This window comes from Heptranchias perlo, chromosome 13 (genome assembly GCF_035084215.1).
Source record: "Heptranchias perlo isolate sHepPer1 chromosome 13, sHepPer1.hap1, whole genome shotgun sequence".
In the NCBI taxonomy this organism is placed as follows: Eukaryota; Metazoa; Chordata; class Chondrichthyes; order Hexanchiformes; family Hexanchidae; genus Heptranchias; species Heptranchias perlo.
In genome coordinates, this window is record NC_090337.1 from 21,744,888 (window position 1) to 21,772,272 (window position 27,385).

General features: G+C 41.9%; 2 protein-coding genes across 6 annotated transcripts in view; one reads left to right on the forward strand and one right to left on the reverse strand.

Annotated features, from left to right (window-relative positions):
* The window catches only part of LOC137331368 (disks large homolog 1), a 371,837-nt gene extending 368,823 nt beyond the window's left edge, over window positions 1-3,014 (forward strand). For all 5 annotated transcript variants that reach the window (XM_067995121.1, XM_067995123.1, XM_067995124.1 and 2 more), the window contains 2 exons: window positions 296-387; window positions 1,138-3,014. In XM_067995121.1, the coding sequence (XP_067851222.1) occupies window positions 296-387; window positions 1,138-1,244 (199 nt within the window). In that variant the 3' untranslated portion in view covers window positions 1,245-3,014. The remainder of the gene's footprint in view (window positions 1-295; window positions 388-1,137) is intronic.
* An 8,559-nt stretch (window positions 3,015-11,573) lies between these two features.
* The window catches only part of meltf (melanotransferrin), a 48,161-nt gene continuing 32,349 nt past the window's right edge, over window positions 11,574-27,385 (reverse strand). The window contains exons 12-16 of the mRNA XM_067995126.1: window positions 26,521-26,677; window positions 23,300-23,364; window positions 18,945-19,132; window positions 14,677-14,866; window positions 11,574-13,477 (exon numbers count right to left, since the gene is read on the reverse strand). Coding sequence (XP_067851227.1) covers window positions 13,413-13,477; window positions 14,677-14,866; window positions 18,945-19,132; window positions 23,300-23,364; window positions 26,521-26,677 — 665 coding nt within the window. The 3' untranslated portion in view covers window positions 11,574-13,412. The remainder of the gene's footprint in view (window positions 13,478-14,676; window positions 14,867-18,944; window positions 19,133-23,299; window positions 23,365-26,520; window positions 26,678-27,385) is intronic.

Here is a 27,385-nt window from a genome sequence, read left to right on the forward strand (position 1 = left end):
AATTTGATGGTTATAGTTTTGGATAAACAGGTTTTAATATTAAACAGGTCGTGCTCAAGGTTTTAACTTGCCTGGATAAGGGAATGGGATAGTTTTTTGGGGGAGGAAGAAAGGGAGAGAGAGTATAGTTTGGTATTACTTAACTTTGGGACCAGATAAATGGACCATAACTGTCCTTTACAGCATTGTACATTGTTGTGTTCCTTATCTATCCTTAGCATTGACCTGACTTTCTGATCAGAATATAGCTGTTTCACAATAGCTGAGTAAAGGCTTCTGCTTGCTTCCTATTCAGGGAAATGAATAAGCGCCTAACAGAAGATCAAGCAAGGAAAACTTTTGAGAGAGCCATAAAACTTGAACTGGAATTTACAGAACACTTCACAAGTTAGTATCCTATTGCTTCCTGTGGCAACTATCTGTACAGTTAAATAAAAATGAATGTCCAAAGTTGTTAGTTATTTTTTCCCCCTAGACAAGAGTCTGAAGATGCTTTATAGATGAACTGTTGAGAAGGCTTGATTAAAATCAACCAAAAATTGCCTGCTCCATCCAAGTACACCCTTGTTTATAAGGCTCCCAGTTATAACATAATAGTTTGTCTCGCTTTCCTTCTATGTGTGAAGTTCTTCCCGACATCTGTCTTAAATTTTCCTTTCACCAGTTTCAACCTATGTCCCCTTGTTCCAGTACCTTAACGCACCTTGAAGTAGTGTTTCAGATTAACCTCATCACACAAGTTTACATGGGACCTTACAGTAAAAGAGGTGAATTTAACCTGAATTAGATGTGAGCCTGGATCCTAGAGGCATAAGGACAGTGTTCTCTCCCGGTTCCTTTTGCTATCATGAAATAAAAAAAACACTAAAAATGCACAGCCGGTCAGTGAGCATCTATAAAGAGAAAAGACAACTTAATGAAGTTTTGAATGTGTACTCTTCATCAGAACTCAATTATAACCTGTCTCTTGTTTACAGATGCTGATCGGCCTGTGTATTTGCAGCATTTTCTGTTCTTATTTCAGTTTTCCAGTTTTCCCTTTTTGCTAGCATGTATTGGATGTAAAGATAAAGATGGCACAAATAAAGTTCAAATGTAGACTTGCAGGATATTAACTGTAGTTTCTGCTTTGGTCAGGTATTGTACAGGGAGACTTGCTGGAGGAGATTTACAACCAGGTGAAGCAGATTATTGAAGAACAGTCGGGGCCTTACATTTGGGTTCCAACCAAGGAGAAACTGTGAAGTCTTTTCATAATAAACATCATCCATTGCTCGTGATGGCTCTTGACCCCCTTCTACAGGATTCACACTCGCTCCTGTTGATCACAGATCTCTCTCTCTCTCTTTGTCTGTCATGAAAAGTGATTTGTCTTTCACCTGGGGGCGTTCACATCTCCTGTTTGTGAAAATTGCTTGTACGTGATACCTGATCAAATTACCACCATCGTTTTTTTTAAATGAAGGGGAAAAGCCTGACTAACTGTGGAAGGGAGATTCTATGGTACAGTTCCTTAATGTTTAAGGGCAACAATTCTTCAGCAATTTTCAGAAAAGCTTTATATATATTTTTCTTTTAAAAATAAACTGAAAGAAAGGAAAAGTAATCTTCATGTTTAGCATTGGGTTTGGAAAATAAATAATTCTAAGCAGCTTTTTGCACGATGAACTTTGGAAGCATGGTTTGGCAGCAGAAATCCTGATGGCTTTTTCATTTGTTGTCTCCTGCATTATTTGCGCAGGCCACTATTTGAGTTGTCTCTAATTTTTCAGTTCTGTGCTGGTTCAGTGATTCCCACTTTGGTTGAACAAATTATAAATCATCAGCCTTTAAAGTGCAAAGGAATTTTTATTCACTTTACAAAGGTTCTTTACAGACCATGCTTTTATTTTTATTTTTATTTTTCTTTTTGCCAATTGAAGTGCACGATAAATAAATAAATATGTTTATATTGAATGCCGATTAGAATGTGTTCCTATGACACTGAGAATATTACTTTCACTCTTGCAGAGAATCTACTTTTATGAATTTGATTACTGAGGGTGGGGAGGGGGGGCAAGGAGAAGCCAGTGACTATAATGACTATTTTAAATGCCTGAGATGGTCTTACTTTAAATGATAGCTGACGTGATTTTCAGTAGGACTTTGCAAATAAGAATTTCCTTGGAGATGGGGATGATTATGAATAAGGAAGTGGAATTGGCTGAGGAATTGAGCTGAAATCTAATCATGGCTATTTGTAATGGGGTGTAAGATTTGAGATTTTAAGATATATAATAATTAACCCTCAGTAACTATGTATTTTGATATAAATTATCAACTATATTAAGCATACTTTTAACAAAATACGCTATATAACTTACCAGGAATATGTTTCTTTTAAATAACTGCACATATATTTTCTTTCCTTCTAACCATCTCCTCCATGAATTTTGTTTTAAGTAGACATGAATTAGAGTTGATCATCTTTAATCATATGGATTATATGGGGAATGTGGTGGTGGGGAAAAACAGTATTTTGAGAATAAATACAGCTGCAAGAAATAAAACGCAAATGAACCAGTTCTCCTCTTTTCCCCCTACCCACCCCTGTGAATTCTGTGTGAGGTTCTTCAAAGTGATGATGTGCATGTTTTCAAACCGTTAAAAGCAATTTTAAAGAAAAGAATTTTTACATTTTATGTACGTTTCCAACTAGGAATTGCAAAGATGTCATATCTTCCATTGTAGCTCTCAATCAGAGTTGTACAAGCTTCTGTGTTGAGAAAATATATTTTAGCAGTTAATAGGGTATGTTCTCAAATGAAGCTCTAACACTACATTATTAGATTAACTGCCTGGTACCTGACCTTTGCTAGTTATTTGGAGATGACTTGTTTTATATAGGAATAATGTGCTTACAAGCAGTTCAGTACACCTGACCCTTCTGGTGCTGCAGTTTGTACAGACTCTCATCTATATCCATTCCATTGTCAAAAGAGGGGAACAGCTAATAAACTTTAATGTACAATTTACTTCTTTGTGAGGTGTTTTTTTTTAAAACTTGTTCCAATTCAAAATCATCAATATGGACAAAGAAAGCAAGGGAGCCTGATGATGACATGCTGGGGTAAAGCAATGTTTTGTTCCAAATGGTAAGTCAATGATTCTGCTCCATGGTTTCCCATGCAGAGGTCACCTAATGTCCTTTCACAGATCCTCATGGTATGGTGATGCCCTGGAAGTAGGGAAAATAAAAGGGTGAATTGACTCACTGCACTAGGGACCTTACAGAGCTCAGAACAGGACAAGTGTGTGATGCAGCGGAACATAAATGGGAAAGAAAAATAATTTAAAACGTCATGAATAAGGTTCAGGGTGACACCTGGATAAATTCACTGATTGGTTTGATGCTGAGTAATGCAGACCAAGAAAGTCTCAGGTTCAATCCTGGCCTGTGATGATATCAGATGGATAAGGATAGGTATTCTACAGATAGCTTCAATGTTCCTGGGCTTCAGATAGAAAAGTCAGCCATCGAAATTACAGCACAGAATAAGGTCATTTGACCCAACTGGTTTATGGTCGACACAAGCCTCCTCCCTCCCGACTTCACCTAACCCTATCAGCACACCCTTCTATTCCTTTTTCTCTCATGTGCTTAACTAGTTTCCCCTTAAATGCATCTATGCCATTTACCTATTTACTCCTTGTGGTAGTGCATTCCATATTCTTACCACTCTCTGGGTAAAGAAGTTTCTTCTGAATTCCCTATTGGATTTATTAGTGACTATTTTATATTCATGACCTCTAGTTTTGGACTCTCCTACAAGTGGAAACATTTTCCCTATGTCTACCTATCAAACATTATCTTAAAGACTCCTATCAGGCAACCCCTCAGCCTTCTTTTTTCTAGAGAAAAGAGCCCCAGCCTATTCAGCCTTTCCTGATAAGTAGATCTTCTCAGTTCAGGTATCATCCTTGTGGATCTTTTTTGCACCCTCTCCAATGCCTCTACCTCCTTTCTATAATATGGAGATCACAACTGTGCACAATACTCCAAGTGTGGCCTAACCAAGGTTCTATACAAGTTTAACATAACTTCTCTGCTTTTCAATTCTATTCCTCTAGAAATGAATCCCAGTGCTTGATTTGTCTTTTTTTATGGCCTTAATAACTTGCATCGCTACTTTTAGTGATTTGTGTATCTGTATCCCTAGATCCCTTTGCTCCTCTATCCCATTTAGACTCTTATTATCCAGGTAGTATGTGGCTTCCTTATTCTTCCTAACAAAATGCACCAACTCATGCTTATCTATATTGAAATTCATTTGCCAATTACACAATTGCCCATTCTGCAAGTTTCTTAATGTTGTCTTGCATTTTGATGCATTCTTCCTTTGTATTAACTACACCCCCCAATTGCGTGTCATCCACAAATTTTGAAATTGTACTTCCGATTCCCGAATCCAAATCGTTAATGTAAATTGCGAACAACTGGTCCCAGCACCAATCCCTGTGGAACACCACTTCCCACCTTTTGCCAGTCTGAGTAGCTACCCTACTCTGTTTTCTGTTTTGTAGCCAACTTGCTGTCCATTCTGCTGCAGGTTCCCTGACTCCACATGCTCTGATCTTAGTCATGAGTCTACAATGTGGAACCTTATCGAAGGCCATTTGAAAATCCAAATATATTACATCTATACCATTACCATTGTCTACTCTTTGTTACTTCAAAGAATTCAGTAAGATTGGTTAAGCATGACTTTCCCTTCTGAAATCTGTGCTGACTATTCTTTATTTTGTTCTCTAGATGTTTTTCTGTTATATCTTGGAGTAAAGATTCCATTATCTTTCCTACCAATGACTTTAAGCTAACTGCTCTATAGTTCCCTGGACTTATTCTATCTCACTTTTTAAATATAGGGATAACATTAGCTGTCCGCCAGTCCTCTGGCACTATTCCCGTTTCTAATGAATGTTACATATATGTAATAGTGCCTCTGCTACCTCCTCCTTAACTTCTTTTAATATTCACGGATGCAATCCATCCACACCAGGGGTTTTATCCTCTCTAAGATTGATTAGTTTATGATTATCTCTCCCCTTTCTATCTTAAATGTTCTTATGTCTTTTTTGATCTCTTCTTTGATCTTTTCTTTTAATGTCATGCCCACCTTGTTAGTCTCTCTGGTAAATACTGAAGCAAAGTAACTATTCAATATTTCTGCCATTTTGCTGTCGTCAACCGTGAGTTTATCTTGTGCATCCCTTAGTGGCCCTATCCCTATTCTGATTTTTCTTTTGTTATTTATGTGTCTGTAGAATACTTTACTATTTCTTTTTATATTCCGTGATAATTTAATTTCATAGTTCCTCTTTGCTGTCCTAATTGTTTTTTTGACTTTCCTAACCTCTTCATATTCGCTTTTGTCATCCTCTCTTTTACTCTGTGTACGTCTTTTTCTTAAGTTTCAATTTTATCTTTCTCTTTATTCATCTGTGGTGTTTTATTATTGGCAAGTTTGTTCTTGCTTTTTAGAGGAACATATTTCTCCTGAAGGCAAGATTACTATTCCTGATTGCTACCCAGTCATATGTGCTGCAAAGGTTCCATGTATGGATATTACATGAGGGCAGGATTGGGCTTGGCTGTGATGCCCCTGTAGTTGAATAGCCTTCCAAAATTCATTAGGCATGTGCGTGAAGAATGGTATTTGGATGGCTGTTGGTTTTTGAAACTCCAGCATGAAGGAGTGGCATAAGAAGGGTAAATTAAATTAATCTCACTAACGATGCCTTAACTTAATGAGCGAGCTCTAGATGGGAAAACTACAGAGCATCAGTATCTGTTACTGTAGCCTCCTGAAGCTTGCTTGATTTGGGGTTAGAGAAGGATTTCCCAGAGTAGCTTACCTAAATTTGCCAAAAGTTTTTCCTTTTGTTACTGGAGTTTGTGTTACTGTGGTGGGCAGGGATTCATGGTGTGTGTAGACTGCATGTCTGATGGGTCAGGCTGGATGGGCCAGTTAATCTTTTTTCCCCATATGTTTGTAAATCTACTGCTACCCCAGATGAGATCAGTTAATTCAGCACAAATCAGGGATTGAATGTGCAACTTCCCTGGACGGTGTAAACCCACTGAATCAGTGAGGAGCTATCCTCATTTGATGATTAATTTTATTTTCACATCCTCTAGTTAAACATTCTATTGACAAGTACATTACTTGTTTAGAATTCTAAAGTCCTGAATCTTGTTCTCTGTCAGCCCTTCTCCAATTCGGAAGCAGATGTTGGTGTTCGATCTTCATCATTTGAGTCCTGGAATCATTCTCCTTGTGCTTCTCTGAATCTGTGCAATTTTGATCATATTTTTTGCAAAAGTATTCCAAATGTGGCTGCACTAATGAGTTAGTAAATTGTAAACAATTTTACAACACCAAGTTATAGTCCAGCAATTTTATTTTAAATTCACAAGCTTTCGGAGGCTACCTCCTTCCTCAGGTGAACGATGTGGAAAGGTTAAACATTAAGGTGTAGAATTTGTGTGTGGGGTTCTCTTTCATTGAATCAAGATCATTGTTAATATTAGATCGAACAAAGTAAAAATTCTTCCCCAGCTGTTTAATCTCTGGCGAAAGATCGGCAGAAACCACACACAAATGGTGTAAACGGGTTTCTGCCAAAGTTACATCGGGGGATCGGGAAAATCCCCATGGAAACTATTGCCCTAATGTCCTCAAGGTGCATTGGACTTGATTGATCTTCACAGAGTACGCTCTTGCCTGAGTCAGATGATTGAGGGTTTAAACCTCGATATGGACTCGACATAATTCAGGCTGGCATCCCACTCCAGATTTGCAACCATGATCCTCCAAATTGTGACTTCCTGTTCCTTCCAATCTTTTGCCTCTTTTAAATAACTCTGCTATCCCATCCTCCTGAGGAGACTGAGAGGGATATAAATGGTAATTTTTTTTTATTCGTTCATGGGATGTGGGCATCGCTGACGAGGCCAGCATTTATTGCCCATCCCTAATTGCCCTTGAGAAGGTGGTGGTGAGCCGTCTTCTTGAACCGCTGCAGTCCGTGTGGTGAAGGTTCTCCCACAGTGCTGTTAGGAAGGGAGTTCCAGGATTTTGACCCAACGACGATGAAGGAACGGCGATATATTTCCAAGTCGGGATGGTGTGTGACTTGGAGGGGAACGTGCAGGTGGTGTTGTTCCCATGTACCTGCTGCTCTTGTCCTTCTAGGTGGTAGAGGTTGCGGGTTTGGGAGGTGCTGTCGAAGAAGCCTTGGCGAGTTGCTGCAGTGCATCCTGTGGATGGTACACACTGCAGCCACAGTGCGCCGGTGGTGGAGGGAGTGAATGTTTAGTGTGGTGGATGGGGTGCTTTGTCCTGGATGGTGTCGAGCTTCTTGAGTGTTGTTGGAGCTGCACTCATCCAGGCAAGTGGAGAGTATTCCATCACACTCCTGACTTGTGCCTTGTAGATGGTGGCAAGGCTTTGGGGAGTCAGGAGGTGAATCACTCGCCGCAGAATACCCAGCCTCTGACCTGCTCTTGTAGCCACAGTATTTATATGGCTGGTCCAGTTAAGTGTCTGGTCAATGGTGACCCCCAAGATGTTGATGGTGGGGGATTCGGCGATGGTAATGCCGTTGAATGTCAAGGGGAGGTGGTTAGACTCTCTCTTGTTGGAGATGGTCATTGCCTGGCACTTGTCTGGCGTGAATGTTACTTGCCAGTTATCAGCCCAAGCCTGGATGTTGTCCAGGTCTTGCTGCATGTGGGCTTGGACTGCTTCATTATCTGAGGGGTTGCGAATGGAACTGAACACTGTGCAATCATCAGCGAACATCCCCATTTCTGACCTTATGATGGAGGGAAGGTCATTGATGAAGCAGCTGAAGATGGTTGGGCCTAGGTCACTGCCCTGAGGAACTCCTGCAGCAATGTTCTGGGGCTGAGATGATTGGCCTCCAACAACCACTACCATCTTTGTGCTAGGTATGACTCCAGTCACTGGAGAGTTTTCCATCTAATTCCCATTGACTTCAATTTTACTCGGGCTCCCTGGTGCCACACTCTGTCAAATGCTGCCTTGATGTCAAGGGCAGTCACTCTCACCTCACCTCTGGAATTCAGCTCTTTTGTCCATGTTTGGACCAAGGCTGTAATGAGGTCTGGAGCTGAGTGGTCCTGGTGGAACCCAAACTGAGCATCGGTGAGCAGGTTATTGGTGAGTAAGTGCCGCTTTATAACACTGTCGACGACACCTTCCATCACTTTGCTGATGATTGAGAGTAGGCTGATGGGGTGGTAATTGGCTGGATTGGATTTGTCCTGCATTTTGTGGACAGGACATACCTGGGCAATTTTCCACATTGTCTGGTAGATGCCAGTGTTGTAGCTGTACTGGAACAGTTTGGCTGGAGGCGTGGCTAGTTCTGGAGCACAAGCCTTCAGCACTACAGCCGGGATGCTGTCGGGGCCCATAGCCTTTGCTGTATCCAGTGCACTCAGCTGTTTCTTGATATCACGTGGAGTGAATCGAATTGGCTGAAGACTGGCTTCTGTGATGGTGGGGATATCGGGAGGAGGCCGAGATGGATCATTCACTTGGCACTTCTGGCTGAAGATGGTTGCAAATGCTTCAGCCTTGTCTTTTGCGCTCACGTGCTGGACTCCGCCATCATTGAGGATGGGAATGTTTACAGAGCCTCCTCCTCCCGTTAGTTGTTTAATTGTCCACCACCATTCACGACTGGATGTGGCAGGACTGCAGAACTTTGATCTGATCCGTTGGTTGTGGAATTGCTTAGCTCGGCCTATAGCATGTTGCTTCCGCTGTTTAGCATGCATGTAGTCCTGAGTTGTAGCTTCACCAGGTTGGCATCTCATTTTTAGGTACACCTGGTGCTGCTCCTGGCATGCTCTTCTACACGTTTCATTGAACCAGGGTTGATCCCCTGGCTTGTTGGTAATGGTAGAGTGAGGAATATGCCGGGCCATGAGGTTACAGATTGTGCTGGAATACAATTCTGCTGCTGCTGATGGCCCACAGCAGCTCATGGATGCCCAGTTTTGAGCTGCGAGGTCTGTTCTGAATCTATCCCATTTAGCACGGTGATAGTGCTACACACGTTGGATGGTGCCCTCAGTGCGAAGACTGGACTTTATCTTCACGAGGTCTGTGCGGTGGTCACTCCTACCAATACTGTCATGGACAGATGCATCTACGACAGGTAGATTGGTGAGGACGAGGTCAAGTAGGTTTTTTTTCCTCGTGTTGGTTCACTCACCACCTGCCGCAGGCCCAGTCTGGCAGCTATGTCCTTCAGGACTCGGCCAGCAGTGGTGCTACCGAGCCATTCTTGGTGATGGACATTGAAGTCCCCCACCCAGAGTACATTCTGTGCCCTTGCTACCCTCTGCTTCCTCCAAGTGGTGCTCAACATGGAGGAGGACTGATTCATCAGCTGAGGGAGGGCGGTAGATGGTAATCAGCAGGAGGTTTCCTTGCCCATGTTTGACCTGATGCCATGAGATTCCATGGGGTCCGGAGTCAATGTTGAGGACTCCCAGGGCCACTCCCTCCTGACTGTATATCACTGTACTGCCACCTCTGGTGGGTCTGTCCTGCCGGTGGGACAGGACATACCCAGGGATGCTGATGGAAGGTCTGGGACGTTGGCTGAAAGGTATGATTCTGTGAAACAAATCAAAAACGTAAGAATAATGAGTTAAGTGATAAATTGTGAAACCAGTAAAGAAGGCAAGGTACCAAACCATGGAGCTCTAATTAAATATCTCCTTGTCATTGAATCATTGGATGTGGATGCAAATGGATATTGATACTGGAGATGGCGGGGGTGGGGTGACACATTACACACTTGTAGAAATGTAATACTTTGGCATAATTCCCAATCAATGCCTGTGTGATTTAAACAAAGAGCCTCTTAATAATAGACACTGAAAGGGAGTGGGGGGTTACTGGCATGAGAGGTACAAACCTAGAAAAGGCCTTTTGGAACAGAAATGTTACCAGGAGATGACCTCTTTTGAAGTTCTCAACCACAAGCACTCATTCAATGTAATGTGGAAGTCACAGCGAGCAGAACTTTTGATCTTATGTTGAATAATCCAACATGTTCTATACTGCAACAGAGAAAACAGGAGATCTATTTTGAAAGGAAACTTGTTGGTGTAATTGAAATGAGCAGTCAATACTTAGCTTATCACAGGTGCCAGGTGCTTGCCTGCTTTAAAGAAAAGCCTTCCAAAATGTTGCTGTTCATAGGATTTCTCTCAAGTTTTCTGTCACTGATTTCAGCTACTAGGACAATGCTGAGAGGGTTTCCAATGGAGTTTGTGTACTTCCCATTGCTGTCAGTGTAACCGTTTTTTTTTCCAGTTTGTTTAGCAAATACTTATTGGAGACTTTAAAAAGTCTACAGTCTCTGAACAATGTACTAAGGCAAATGATGAGAAGTGATTGTGACAAAAATACATGGATTTTCATTTTGTCTCCGATTATTAATTGGATTCTTTCTTGGTGAACACTACACTCACAAGTAAGGTCACTGTTCGTAGTTTCTACAAGTTGTATAGAATACACATTACAGTCCAGCTCATTTTCACTCTTCAGGACAAAGCAGCAATGCGCATAATTCAGGTAGTACTTGGTCTGTATGGTTTCATTGTTCTCATTATACCTAGGTGGGAACCTGACTCTCAGTTTTTATTATATTTGATACATATCAATGAATCAAGACGTTCCAGTCTATTTATTTGATCATCTTAATTATGGATAGATACAGAGAGATGAATGTCTTTGAACTTTACTGAAAAATGCTGATGTACTTGTGTGGACAAATGTCCTAGATAATTGACATTAATCTGATGTAATTACAAGAGAGGCAGTTGTCCATTGTCCTTTGTATCAGTATATGTTTAAAGGATATTGAATGATATATCAATGTCTGAACTTAATGCTACTTGGCAGTCAGTCTGAAGTTTACAGGCAGACTGAGCTGTATCAGTGGCTCCATAGTAACCATTCACATGTAAAAAGTCAGTGACCAAATTTATGTTGAGAAGGTAATTTGTTGTTTTGACATTTCAATGGTAAAGTTTGTAAATTGCTGTAAATATACTGTTCTTACTGAGTACTGTTCATTTTCCTGTTAGGTGTTAAATAATATCAATTGGTGTATATTTAATTCAAAGATGAGTATCACATGATGGCAAGTGATACTTTCCAGTAAACCGGAATACAGTGATGAGTTCTCTGTTCAATCCTGGGTCTCGTTACAGTTACCTAGATATTGGGCAGACTCTGGTTCATAGGGGAGCAGGGTCCACTTACAGGAGTGGCCATTGACACTGAACTCAAGTAGTAAATCTAGCATAATACTCTCAAAAACATATCCAAGGTCACATTCCAAGGGGATGCACTTGGCCTACAACATCCCACCACATCTATTCCAATAGTTGCTGAATTTTAAGATATACCAGAAGGATTGCTCAAAATGAGAAAAATTAGTAAAATCAATTGTTTATATAAAAAAAATAAAGAATCTGTGAATATTTTAAAGTATTTATTAAAAGTGTTTCTACAGACCAGGACTGCCATTGTTGCCCTTTTTTGCAATATGTTCTAGTAAGAATGACATCACTGGGTTCTTTAGCAGTACTGTACAATTTACCACAGAATATTAACTTGTAAACAAAAGGGATATTAAGTTATTGTTTATAAACCAACATTCTCTGGAAAGTTTGTCATCCAATTGTGGAGTACATGCTGGCCATAGTGTCAACCTTGTAACTGGTAAATGATATATGGTCCTTGGTGGGAAATAAATATCTTCAAAATTATAGCAGCCACAGAAAGGTTAGTGCTACAAAGGTTATTTTTGTTATTAGCGGGTTTACTAAGGACATCGATCGAACTGAATCACAGACAGGAGGCATCGAGGCTGATAGCATAGGATCCAAGTAGTACAAATCTGGTATATATACTAAAATGGCGTCCAGTATCAGTACAGGTTAGATAAAGAGCAAAGCTCCCTCTACACTCTTCCAACAATGTGCTCCAGACCAACCTCTGAAGAGCAGCCCTTGGTGCGCTAGTCATTTCCTGTACCAGATATTCTTGTGGCCTCTTTGAACAAGCTCTCAACTTAGACCCATTTTATGAGTAGTTTTGTGCTGTGGATTCATGTCCATATTTAGTTTGTACAAACTCATCTTATTAGGATCCTCGCATCAGAAGAGACAGGATTGAAAGCTAAATCAGAACTAAATGACAGAAATTTAATATTTTTCTTTTACTCAACAGGCATTAAAATACCAGTGGGGAAGGTAGGAAATTGGCAGATTATTTTTCACAAGTGAATTCCAACATTTGCTAGTTTACTTACAAGAGTCAAAGATGAACTTTCAATCCCTTTGGAAAACAAAAACATTAAAGAGAACTGCTCGAAATTGTGCCACTTAGTCCTGTTCCCTTGCCCTTTCCCCATTACCTTTCATATTTTTCTTTTTTCATTTTTCAGGACTGCCAGAAGTCATGCCTATCGCCTCCGTTACTCCGATTCTGTCTCTATTATTCTATTTTCTCCTGCAATTTTCTCCTTCAAAAAAAATGAGTGAATTGCATCGTGGGGATATTCACCAAAGTTCCTGCAAAGCAAAACCAGGTTTACAGGAACTTTGCATCCAACTAATAAATGTTAGTGAGTAGAAGCTGTCATAAACAAGGCAACTATATGACTACTGCTGGGGAGAACAATTCTACTTATAAGAGGTGTGATACTGTTGTGCCTTTAGAGAAGGTATGTACAGGATAAGTAACAGATAATCGTTTATACACAGACACATTAGCTTAAAGCATTCTACATAAATCACTGATGTATAAGTTGTTCCATTATATGTAAACAGCATCAAATAAGTACTTCTATAGCAGTATTTATACCAGCAAATAATAAGCAATGCACATACACTGATGTAGCTTCTACTTTTACAGAAACACTGCCGAAAAGTAACAAGAGCTAAATGCAACTAATAAATTACTACATACAACGACCTTCTCTTTAAACAGTTATGACCAACCCCAAATCATTTTTCAACCACTTGCACAAATAACGTTTAAATCGACAAATTATTCTTCTTAAATCAGCTGCTCTGTGGCTTCTTTGTGAGCTATTGTGACATTACTGAGCTCAGGAAAACTAACTGTTCTTTATTGCTTTTAATGTCCATATTGTTGCAGCTCTGTAGCAGTTTAAATTGTGAACTCATTCTGTCTGATGCAGTGTGTTTTTGGTTCAGTTCCTCTCCTCGAGTAGTTCGGTTCAACAAGGACGAATTTCCCGCAGATTGATCTGATTTGAAACGGGTCATGTGGCAGATCACGGACTGGAGCTTAGATGAAGAAACTGAGTAGCATTAAAATGAGCAGAAACAACGACGGCATCATGGATGGAATCACTAGAAGAAAGATAAGCAATTTGAGAGAAATCTCGAGTAAGAAGTAAGTAATTTGTCGATTTAAAAATAAAATCTTCAATATAGCATCTTATCACATTGTTAAAATGTCACAAAGCCCTTCACATAATTAATTATATTTTGGAATCTAGTATTATGTAAAAATAACGGGGAAGTAGGGTGGCAGCTTTGGAACTGAAAATACCAACAGCTTTAATTCTCTGAGCATTCATTATTTACCATTCACATGAAGTGCTGTCTGCACTATTTTAAGACATACCTTAACCTATTTGGTTTTTACAAAGGCTACAAATATAACCAAGTATAAGTGTAAATATTTGAGCAAGAAGAGTGTAAGTTGGCCACTGCAGTGATTTGCTACTCCGGAATGCACTGCCCTCTAAATACAGGTAAACTGGGCTTCCCCCAGTGGTAAAGAAAGTGCAGCTGAGACATGAGTAAAAAAATCCATGGTTTAAATCTTAGTTTGTGCCAAGATGTCAAATTATCCAAGCTAACAATATCCGAGCTACAGTTGGGATCTGCCTTCCTCGGCTAAAGATGGGGTGGGGGGGACTAGCCAGGGTTCCTGCTCCTGATTGCTGTGCAGCCCTTTGCTGCAAGTCTACGTGTGTGGACATTGGTCAGGACAGAAAGAAGTTTAACTGTGATGGCTCCCCATAGTTGAAGAGCCTGCCAATACTCACTGTCTGGACTCGCCGGTGAGCAAGGTTCGCTTAAGCAATGTATGCAAGTGTCCAACTCTTACAGAACCACTACCTGGATAAAGTACATGATGTGGAGATGCCGGTGATGGACTGGGGTGGACAAATGTAAGGAGTCTTACAGCACCAGGTTATAGTCCAACAGCTTTATTTGAAATCACAAGCTTTCGGAGCTTTCCTCCTTCGTCAGGTGAGTGACCTGACGAAGGAGGAAAGCTCCGAAAGCTTGTGATTTCAAATAAAGCTGTTGGACTATAACCTGGTGTTGTAAGACTCCTTACATGGATAAAGTACCCCAGGGCGCCCAGCACCTGTGGAACTGTAATCCAGTATGAATCTATACCTTCAGGAGTGTAGATAAGGGGAGAAAACTAACAAACAAAAACTATAAGTAAACCACTGAAATACAGCATTAAAATGTGGGACATTTCCTTTTAATGTGTGAGCATCACAGAAGCTGATAGGTGTGTAACTCACTTGCACCAGAACATTCAATCCTTTTAATTGCCTCCAGGTAGTTTTTTCCAAGCCAGTCTTCATAAGTAGTTTTCTCCCCAACTGATATGATTCTAACAGTAGAATCTTTAAAGAGCAGGTCACTCCCATTGTAGGCCGATGAATCAAACATTTTAAAGCCATTGGGATAACTGTCATTCCCAAAGAAATCCTAGAAGAAAAGACTTGCATTTATGTAGCATCTCGGAGTGCATCACATACAACAGGTTTCTTTGAGGTGCTGTGACTGTCACATAAGTAAGCAATGGCACCCATTCAACACACAGATGACATACCACAAGAAGATATCAGTCTGTTTTTGGTGGTGGTATTTGAGGAAAGAATGTTGGCCAAAATGCCAAGTGGACTCCATGTTTTTCTTTGAATAGTACCGTGGAATCTTTACTGTCCTCCTAAACCACTGAAACAGGCAGATAGTGTTTAACATCTCATCTGAATGGCAGCACCTCTGACAATGCAGCACTCCCTGAGTAGTTCATTGGAAGGTTGGCTCAGATTATGCACTTAAATCTTGAATTCTGACTCAGAGGTGACAGAAAAGAGATGAGTGATGGAAGAGCTAATGTGACACAGTAAGCTAATGCTTCAATTAAAAGAACAGTGCCTTGCCATTTAACTGTATTGATCCAAAGAGTCTCTACTACATCAGATGTTTGCCTATAAAGGAAATGTCCTTTAAACACCAGGGCTGATTTGTAATACTGTGCTCCCAAAGGGGAGGCCCAGTTGAAAGAAGCATGGTCAGAGATAGCCCTACAACATTGTAGCCTTGATCCTCTGACCCGTGCTTCTATCGAGTTCCCTTCTGTGAGTACAGAATCACCCCGATTAATTCATTCAACAGATTTGATTTTTATTTTAACGAAATGACAAACAAGATGCAGAGTTTTCATATTTACAGAAGTGACCACTGCCCTCTGTTCACCCCAGCATTTAATTTTTTTGTTTTACATTCACCTTATCAATTTTTTTTTAAATCATTCTGTACGACCCCCTCCCTCTATAATGTGGATAAACTGCGCTAATTTTTATTCTACATGTGCTTCAGCAGCAAGGTACCTGTTAGAAGCTCAAAGAGATAACCATAAATATCCTGGAGAACATCAGCTCTAATTGTATTTAGTAACGACAAATAAGTACCAGGCCTAACGGAAGTTGTGACAAAAAGTTCAAATTCTGAGATATTCGTACAACTAAAACTGGTTATTCACAGCACAGTGATGCAGTTTGTTGATGTCCCAATGTGTTGTGCCATAAAATAGTGGATTGCAGGTTGTCCTGAGAGCAGTGGTTCAATTGGGACAAAAACTCTGGCATGCTATTCCGGATGTTATTTCATCGGGTATTTTATTACACCACTTCTTTTTCTTATCTCAAGATTCATGTTCTCGGTCTGGTCCTGCTCCACGTGCAGCCCAGTGTGAATCTCAAGTGCCGTTCACACCCCAGCCCAGCCAGAGCATGTGCCCACAGACTGAAACCGCCAGTAATGTCAGTGTTTTCTCATGGATAGTCCCACTCATTGGAGGGTCACCAAGAATGGGTTGGTACTTTTATTGCATTATTAAATTTAAATATAAATCAGGGAGTGATTCTGAGGCTGCTGCTAGTTTCCTCAGTCCAAGGTACTGCAAATAGTCGTGTGTGTCACAAGTTCAACAAACAGCCTTAACATGAGGCTGTAAACGTGAGGCACAGCGCCAGCGGCTGTAGAGGATATTTGATCTCCCGGAAACAAAGATAAAATGTGACCTAGACGACAGGTGAGAAACCTGTTCCTGCACTACCAACTCTGCTGCTTTATAACCATCTGTCACAAGACGTGCATGAGAAACTTAGAATGGCAATCACCTTTATTGTGTTAAAAATTTCCAGAGCTTCACTCTGTGCCATGGATAGGCAATTCACACACTATGGGTTTAATTTATTTGGTGAAGCACTGTTTTAACAAATTTGTGTAAAATCCCTTTACGCACTACTTTAGCACAGTCATTAATCCTTTAAACAGAGCAACGTTAACTTCGATGAATTCATAACCTTAATTATGCTATGGAAGGGCAGGGAGGGGGCAACACCCTGTGGAGAACGAGGGCTGGTCCTTTCCCGAAGAAAACTGGAAGGCAAATTTACTCCCTCTTTCCCCACCACCCAAACAAGCTGCTCTTGTGTATCTCCTTATGAGTGGCTCTGGAGCACAGAGATCGGGGAGTTCGTTGTCTGCCTCGTCCCCAGGATCCGTGGATCTATGGAGTGCTACAGGGTATGGGCGGAGGAGAACAAAAAACATGGGGGGGTGGTGGGGATGATAGTTGGTGTGCAAAAAATTAAGAATAGTTTTCAGGAATTTCTACTATTCTCACTGAAACTGCTAGGCTATTTGATCACAATTGATAAAACAACAGTTTGTATTCTCACAGTGCCTTTAATGTAAAGAGATGTCCCAAAGCACTTCACAAATAGGTGTAAGGAAATGGACACTCGAGTCGGATAGGGAGAGATTAGGAGGAGTGACCAACAGCTTGATCAAAGAGATAGATCTAGGGCGGAAGTTCCAAAGGGTGGGACCAAGGCAGCTGAAGGCTCTGTGACAAATAGTAGGGCAAAGGGAGGGGGGAAATACACAGAAGGTTGGAGTCGGAGGAACAGAATATTCAGGAGAGAATAAAGGGCTGGAGGAGATAGGGTGGAGAACAGTGAGGGATTTAAAGATAAGGACAATGATTTAAAATTTAATGCGTTAAGGGACTGAGAACCAATGTAAGTCCATGATAATGGGCGAGCGAGACTAGTGTGAGAATATGTGTTGTAGAGTTTTGGACAAATTGGAGCTTACAAAGGATGAGCAGCCAGTAAGGAAAGTATTGGAGTAATTGAGTCTGGGGGTAATAAAGGCATACAAAATAATTTCAGCAGCAAGGGGATGAAGTTGGGGCAGAGGCAGGCAAAGTTGCAGAGGTGGACACAAGAAATGTTGGTAATGGATAGAATGTGGGGTTTAAAGCTCAGCTCCAGGTATAAAGGGACACCAAGGTTGTGAATGGTCTGATTCAACCTGAGACAATGGCTGGGGAGGGGGGAATGAGTCAGTGGCAAGGGAGTGAAGTTTATGGCAGGGTCAATAGTGATGGCTTCAATATTCCTGATGTTGATCTGGAGGAAGTTATGACTTATCTAAAACTTGGAGTTGAACCGGCAGTCTGACAGCACAGAGGCAGTTGAGGAATGAGAATTGTGCAGGCAATGTAGAACAGGGTGTCATCAGTGTACATGTGAAACCTGGCTCCATGCCTTCTGGAGATGCCAAGGACCAGTATGTAAGGAAGAGGAAGGGGCCAAGGATACATCCTTGGGAACTTCAAATATAACAGTGTGGGGAGGGAAGAGATGCTATTGCTGAAGATGCATTAGATAAGTTTGAATAGGTAGGAACGGAACAATGGAAGGCAGATCCATGGAGCTGGATGAAGGAAGAGAGTCACTGGAGGAAGATGATGCGGTCAACTTTGTCATACGCTGTAGAATGGTCAAGGAAGACGAGGAGGGATAATGCACCATGGTCACAGTCACAAAGGATCTCATTCGTGACTTTGGCCAGGGCCATTCCAGTGCTGGAAGAAGGCCAGAAGCATGGATAGAATGGGCATGGAACTGATGACACGTTCAAGGATCCAAGAAAGGAAAGAGAGGTTGGAAATATGGCAGTGATTGTAGATGATGGAGGTGCAGATGGTGGGATTTTGAGGAGGGCTGATGATGGCAGTTTTGAAAGGGAGAGGGACAGTGTCTGAAGAAAAGGAACTACTGACAATGTCAGCTAACATGAAGGGCAGGAAGGGGAGATAAATGGTCAGCAATTGAGTAGCAAAGGGGATCAATGGACTGGGAGGTGATGGGCCTTGTGGATAAAGATGAGCTTTGAGAGAGCTGAAAGATAGGGAGAATCTCCAGCAAGACAGGAATTCAGGACTCGAGTGGGTGGGGCAATGTTGGGGACTGGAGAAGAGCAGAAGCGAGGCAGCTGGACAGATGGTATCAATCTTGGAGACAACAAAATACGAGCTTCTCACAGTTTGTGTTTGAGGTAAGAGTCGAGAGGACTAGGATGAGGGAATTAAAGCCAAAAGTCATTGTTCATTCTTCAGAGTTAAGTCAGACATTTATTTTGATAATTGTTCTTTTACTGCTTGCAAATGCAATTTAAGTATACAGACAGTGCTTGAAAGACTTACCTGTGCTTTATCAAGCAATCCAAAGACAGCAGTAATGGGTGTGGAAGGATGGACCATCACTGCATGAGATGGAACCTTAGCCAAATTACACTCCCTCCACTGATTCACTTCTGCCCGTACACCATTCAGGCACAGTAATTGATAATCACTGGATTTTAGGTTCACAGCCCAAGGTTCCAAGTTGTTGCCTAATGAAGAAAATCACATTCATAAATGTAGAAAGTTTGAAAATCTGGTGCAGCCCAACAAGTACAATATAAAAATATATTGTCCATGGTCAGAGTGTATAGATAAAAGGAATGTGTAGATTTCCAGGTGTTTGATGTACTGTATATAAAAGTCTTCTTGTAAAAATTAAGACACTTGGTATTCAAGAGAATGTAATTGCCTTGATAGGGGAATTGTTGGGGAACTGAAAGCGAATAGTAGGACTAAATATTTTTGACTTGGCAGGATGTGGGTATTGGTATGCCCCAGGGGATATGGCAAACTGTGAGGAAGAATACAGGAAATTGGAGGTTAGTGGAATGGGCAGTTAGGTGGCAGATGAAGTTCAATGCAGAGAAATGTGAAGTAGCACGGTTTGAGAAAAAGAACAGTGAACAGTCAAAAAGTTGACGGGAGTGGTTAGGAATACTTTTCCTTATATACGTAGAGAGTTTTAGAACGTGTAAGTCCCTGCCAGAAACAGTGCTGGAAGCAGAATCCATAGTGGCTTTTGAAAGGAAAATGGATAAATATTTGACAAAGTGGAATTTAAAAAGGGATTGGGGAAAGGTTTGGGGAGTTGGACTAAGTGAATAGCTTTATCAGAGCCCTGGCATAGGCATATTGGGCCAATCGGTCGTCTACTATGCTGTAAAGGTCTATAATTCTAAGACTAGTCAAGCAACAGCCTGACATAGCCATACTCACAGAATCATACCTTTCAGCCAACGTCCCACACTCTTCCATCACCATCCCTGGGTATGTCCTGTCCCACCAGCAGGACAGACCCACCAGAGGTGGCGGTACAGTGATATACAGACAGGAGGGAGTGGCCCTGGGAGTACTCAACATTGACTCTGGACCCCATGAAATATCATGGCATCAGGTCAAACATGGGCAAGGAAACCTCCTGCTGATTACCACCTACCGCCCTCCCTCAGCTGATGAATCAGTCCTCCTCCATGTTGAGCACCACTTGGAGGAAGCACTGAGGGTAGCAAGGGCATAGAATGTACTCTGAGTGGGGGACTTCAATGTCCATCACCAAGAGTGGCTCGGTAGCACCACTGCTGGCCGTGTCCTGAAGGACATAGCTGCCAGACTGGGCCTGCGGCAGGTGGCGAGCGAACCAACACGAGGGAAAAACCGACTTGACCTCGTCCTCACCAATCTACCTATCGCAGATGCATTTGTCCATGACAGTACTGGTAGGAGTGACCACCGCACAGTCCTCGTGGAGACGACGTCCCGTCTTCGCACTGAGAACATCATCCAACGTGTTGTGTGGCACTATCACCGTGCTAAATGGGATAGATTCAGAACAGATCAAGCAGCTCAAAACAGGGCATCCGTGAGGCGCTGTGGGCCATCAGCAACAGCAGAACTGTATTCCAGCACAATCTGTAACCTCATGGCCTGTCATATTCCTCACTCTGCCATTACCAACAAACCAGGGGTTCAACTCTAGTTCAATGAGGAGTGTAGAAGAGCATGCCAGGAGCAGCACCAGGCGTACCTAAAAATTAGGTGCCAACCTGGTGAAGCTACAACTCAGGACTTCATGCATGCTATAGTCAGAGCTAAGCGATTCCACAACCAACGGATCAGATCAAAGCTCTGCAGTCCTGCCACATCCAGTCGTGAATGGTGGTGGACAATTAAACAACTAACGGGGAGAGGAGGCTCTGTAAACATCCCCATCCTCAATGATGGCGGAGTCCAGCACGTGAGTGCAAAATACAAGGCTGAAGCGTCTGCAACCATCTTCAGCCAGAAGTGCTGAGTGGATGATCTATCTCGGCCTCCTCCCAATATGCCCACCATCACAGAAGCCAGACTTCAGCCAGTTCGATTCACTCCACGTGATATCAAGAAACGGCTGAGTGCACTGAATACAGCAAAGGCTATGGGCCCCGACAACATCCCGACTGTAATGCTGAAGACTTGTGCTCCAGAACTAGCTGCACCTCTAGCCAAACTGTTCCAGTACAGCTACCCAACAATGTGGAAAATTGCCCAGGTATGTCCTGTTCACAAAAAGCAGGACAAATCCAATCCAGCCAATTACCGCCATCAGTCTACTCTCAATCATCAGCAAAGTGATGGAAGGTGTCGTCGACAGTGCTATGAAGCAGCACTTACTCACCAATAACCTGCTCACCGATGCTCAGTATGGGTTTCGCCAGGACCACTCGGCTCCAGACCTCATTACAGCCTTAGTCCAAACATGGACAAAAGAGCTGAATTCCAGAGGTAAGGTGAGTGTGCCCTTGACATCAAGGCAGCATTTGACCGAGTGTGGCACCAAGGAGCCCTAGAAAAATTGAAGTCAATGGGAATCAGGGGGAAAACTCTCCAGTGGCTGGAGTCATACCTAGCACAAAGGAAGATGGTAGTGGTTGTTGGAGGCCAATCATCTCAGCCCCAGGACATTGCTGCAGGAGTTCCTCAGGGCAGTGTCCTAGGTCCAACCATCTTCAGATGCTTCATCAATGACCTTCCCTCCATCATAAGGTCAGAAATGGGGATGTTCGCTGATGATTGCACAGTGTTCAGTTCCATTCGCAACCCCGCAGATAATGAAGCAGTTTGTGCCCGCATGCAGCAAAGACCTGGACAACATCCAGGCTTGAGCCGATAAGTGGCAAGTAACATTTGCACCAGACAAGTGCCAGGCAAAGACCATCTCCAACAAGAGAGTCTAACCACCTCCCCTTGACATTCAACGGCATTATCATCGCCGAATCGCCCACCATCAACGTCCTGGGGGTCACCATTGACCAGAAACTTAACCGGACCAACCACATAAATACTGTGGCGACAAGAGCAGGTCAGAGGCTGGGTCTTCTGCGACGAGTGACTCACCTCCTGACTCCCCAAAGCCTTTCCACCATCTACAAGGCACAAGTCAGGAGTGTGATGGAATACTCTCCACTTGCCTGGATGAGTGCAGCTCCAACAACACTCAAGAAGCTCGACACCATCCAGGACAAAGCGGCCGGCTTGATTGGCACCCCATTCACCACCCTAAACATTCACTCCCTTCACCACCGCGCACCGTGGCTGCAGTATGTACCATCCACTGGATGCACTGCAGCAACTCACCAAGGCTTCTTGGCACCTCCCAAACCCGCGACCTCTACCACCTAGAAGGACAAGGGCAGCAGGCACATGGGAACAACACCACCTGCACGTTCCCCTCCAAGTCACACACCATCCCAACTTGGAAATATATCGCCGTTCCGTCATCGTCGCTGGGTCAAAATCCTGGAACTCCCTTCCTAACTGCACTGTGGGAGAACCTTCACCACACGGACTGCAGCGTTTCAAGAAGGCGGCTCACCACCACCTTCTCGAGGGCAATTAGGGATGGGCAATAAATGCTGTCCTCGCCAGCGACGCCCACATCCCATGAACGAATAAAAAAAAAAGAATTCTAAGAAAATATGTGACATCAGTTTGTGTAGGTGGGGATGGGGTCACCATTATTACAAGAAGGACATGATGGCATTGTAAAAGATGTAGCAAAGTACTATCCAACATCTGAGTTACAAGGAGAGACTGTAGAAGCTGAGTTTGTTTACAGTAGAGAAAACTGAGAGATGATCTTATTGAGGTTTTAAAGATTTCTAAGGGTTTCGACAAGTTGAGTCCTGAGAAACTGTTTACTGTGATCCTCGATAATGATATTGAAAGGGCATGGGATGAAGCTCAGAAGAGGCAACTGACAATGGCATCAGTAATTTTAAGATGGAGTTGACAGGCATTTGATGAGATTCATTGAGGGATATCGGTAGTGAACTGTGCATTCTGCTTTTGAACTCTGAAGCTGGCTAGGAAGATTAAAAATGGTCTTTACTGGTTGTACGCATTCCTACTATGACCAGGATAGTGAGAAAGGAGAAAGATGGACAATGGTGAGGAGAGAAAAAAAGATACATTGGAAAGAAAGATGGACAGGAAGATTGAGGAGGAGAGAAAGGAATGGGAGATAAGACATGGAGAGAAGGAGAAATATGTCCGGCCAAAAGACAAGTGTGGGAGAAAAGTGGGTAGAATTATGGTTGAAAGGAAATTAGGGATCGAAATAGAGGGTTTGGGATATCATGAAAGATGGAGAAACAGGCAGAAGAGCCAACTAGACTTACCATCAGTGTTAGCAATGACTGTTGTGTGTTTGACAAATGCTACATCTCCCACCTCTGCAAGGCACCTATTGATTTTAAGGAAAATAAATTACTTACATGTTACTTTTACAACATACAAAAATTATGCCGGCACAATGTGCTGATGCGATAACATGCTGTGCGACAAAGTTTCAGAATGCGAATTCTCCCCTGTAATCCCACGTGTAATGAGTTCCCAATTTCTGAATTCTGTGCTTAAAAAAAAATCCAATTCACTAAAATGTAGTTGTTTCATTCTCTTTCTCATTTTGTGCCTTTACCAACTCTACCAATGACACATTTATTAGTAGTGGTTAGCGTACGTGAGGTGGTATACTGAAATAATTAGACACATTCAGATTGAGTTCCTTAACTTCCTATCAAGTGGTAAATAAAGATGTCACTTACTAGAATCTACAATGTCCCTGCTTCAGCTGTAAATTAATGCACTAATTTCTGCATAGCTCAATAAGTGACTTAACATCACCCCTTCCAATTCTTTATCTGTAAATTATAGCAACATAAGAAATAGGAGCAGGAGTAGGCCATATGGCTCCTCGCTGCTCCGCCATTTAATAAGATCATGGCTGATCTTCGACCTCAACTACACTTTCCCACCCGCTCCCCATATCCCTTGATTCCCTTACAGTCCAAAATTCTATCGATCTCAGCCTTGAATATATTCAACAACTGAGCATCCACAGCCCTCTAGGGTAGAGAATTCCAAATAGTCACGACCCTCTGAGTGAAGAAATTTTTTCTCATCTTGGTCCTAAATCGCCCATCCCTTATCCTGAGACCATGCGCCCTAGTTCTAGACTCTCCAGCCAGGGGAAACAACCTCTCAGCATCTACCCTGTCAAGCCCCTCATAATCTTATATGTTTCAATTAGATCACCTCTCATTCTTCTAAACTCCAGTGAATATAGGCTCCATTCTTCTCAATCTCTCCTCATAGGGCAACCCTCTCATCCCAGCAATCAATCTAGTGAACCTTCGTTGCACCACCTCTAAGACAAGTATTGGGTACTTGGTTCCTTGGGTAAGGAGACCAAAACTATACTCAGTACTCCAGCTGTGGTCTCACCAAATCCCTGTACAATTGTAGCAAGACTTCATTACTCTTGTACTCAAACTCCCTTGCAATAAAGGCCAACATACCATTTGCCTTCCTAATTGCTTGCTGTACCTGCATGTTAACTTTCAGTGTTTCGTAGACAAGGACACCCAAATCTCTCTGAACACCAACATTTAATAGTTCCTCACCATTTAAAAAAATTCTGTTTTTCTATTCTTCCTACCAAAGTTAATAACCTCACATTTCCCCACATTATACTCCATCTGCCACCTTCTTGCCCACTCATTTAACCTGTCTATATCCCTTTGCAGACTCTTTGTGTCCTTCTCACAGCTTACTTTCCCACCTAGTTTTGTATCATCAGCATACTTGGATACATTACACTTGATCCCTTCATTTAAGTCTTTAATATAGATTGTAAATAGCTGAGGCCCAAACACTGATCCTTGCAGCACCCCATTAGTTGCAGCCTGCCAATCTGAAAACGGCCCGTTTGTTCCTACTCTCTGTTTTCTGTCCATTAACCAATCATCTATCCATGCTAATATATTACCCCAACCCCATGAGCCTATTGCTGCTTCCCCCACTCCATTTAATCATTTAGCCATGTTTTGCAACATGCATACCTTTAGTTCAACTGTGTGAATGCTAAAATTTTATTGTTTAAACGAACCGTATTTTATAGCCTCAGGTGCTGACTGAGCTTAACCTTATCATACAGTATAAAGTAATTGTCTTGTGCAGCCATAAATTCTTTAGCTATCATCCTTGGTATTGAACTGTAATCAAATTTGCCTTTACTAACTGCAGATAAATTTCCGCCTCACTTTCTCACAGCAGTACTACCAACCCTTTAAGCTGTCTCATTCGAGATCTGGCTAAAATCATTAAACATTGCGCAGTGAGGTCAGCAAAATATTCACCTAAATATTCTGTGCTAAAAAACATAAAGATCATTTGCAGTAGCATGCTCTTTAATTTCTCAACAACCGAAACTCCCCCTGAGCCATTTCATTCCTCTGGTAGGGATCAACTCCCTCCCATCCCATGCCACCAAGTCCCTTTTGTGGAGGTCACAGAAGACATACTGATCTGCACTTGTTTAAAAAAAAATGGTGCTTTCAATATTCCCTCTCTCTCAACATTCAATGCAAAGATGTCATGGCTGATGGAACAGAGAGTGAATAACATAAATATAAAATGAATTTGTTTTATATTCAATTCAGTATATTATGCCCTCCCTCCAAAAAAGAAAAAAAGAATTGCTTTAAATCATGAATTTTGCTAGAATCCTATTTGGTTCTCACAATAGAACCTCTTTCTAACAAATCTCCTGCAACAAACTTCTGCCTACTCTAAAGCTCCACTAAAGTCAGGACAGGTGTTCAGATCTCAGTACGGTGAAAATGATAAGAGCAAGGTTATTGGTCCTGTGTTTGTAATAACAACGTTCAAATGTAGCAATGATTTCAGCAAAAACTATCTGGGAAGGAACTCGGGATTTTTAACCCTTTCGATTGTTTTTAGACTCTGGGAAATGATTCTGCCTCCTCTTTGTAATCCACCCTTACTTTTGTGATGATCTTCCCCCTCTCTTTGGGTCCCATGCATCATTTCTTGGTTAAAAAAGCAGGTTGAAGATCTTACAGGGCCTTGCCAGAAACACACTGTAGTTCACTATTGTGAGGTGCATGAGAGTGGCAGAGGTTGGTATAACTTCACCTTCCAATTTACCCCTAACTGCAAGACAAGAGATCTAGGGGTAGATTTTCCAGTTGCCACCTGGGTGTAAAACTGCCATTGCTATTCAGCCACCCATTATAAAAACCGTCCAATTTTCACATTCATTGATTTCAATAGAACTGAAAATCAGGTGGTTTCTATAACAAGCGGCTGATCTGTAAAACTAGTTTTACACCTGGGTGGCAAGTTGAAAACCCCCTGGATTCTGTGTGTGGAATGATGCATTTGGACGCACGTCCTACCACCCTGCAGTTCACAGAATTGATATGCCAATGGGCCCCATCAGGTGACCTTCACTCTTTCAGTTTGCAATGCCACCTAAAATCCTTGTAACATACTCAGACCCAGCCATTATTCAATGTATTTTATTCTATCAGATTACCTGAATGCTCCAGTATAGCCACTGTATTGTTCCTCTGCACCGAAGACACACTTTGACTTCCCTTTGGCATCTCCAATGCACAATTCACAAAGGCTTGATGGGTAACCCTTCTCAATGGCACCTGGCACACAGCTTGCGGAAAAAAACTCACCAACCGCTGTACAGGAGACACAATGAAATTGTCAACAATCTCCACGTTAATTACAGTAACTCATGTAGATAAGGAGACTGTGCATTTTAGCTTAAATTCTCTCCTCCAATGGCAAGGATAGATGTGCATGTTGGGACTACTGCTGACTTGATTGCATCTGCAGTGCTTGGATACGCTGGATCTGAGTGCAAATTAGGTCCGACCACCATTTGAAGCATTAGTATTGCTATGTTCCCTACAGTTTAGGATGCAAGTTGATTTTTTAAGTTGTGTGGATAAAACTGATAAAAGCTGTTATTTGTATGCATGAATGTAGCAGGAATGAGTCCACTTTAGTGCATGTGGGAAGAAGGAAAGATTACAATTTTAAGGATTGATTGTGTACATCTTTGTGTCATGAAACAATACCACCGCACATATGCAGGAATAACAAAAGCTACATGTTTAATTGCCAATCACAGCAAGATTTAAATCATTATTTAAAAATGTTTATTTTTGTTTTCCTATTTTCTGCTTTAGATTCCATGACCATTGACTCCAAATAAGGGACTATCCGCCTCTTCTATTCTCTCTCAGTGACTGGTCAACAGGGTAATGCTTCTGTCAGTCTTTCCTCCAACTGGTGCAGAAAGACTGTATCACTGCCACTTCAACAACCCATCCAGCAGACAACAGCAACTTTCATTTGTATAACACATTTAACAAAAGAAAATG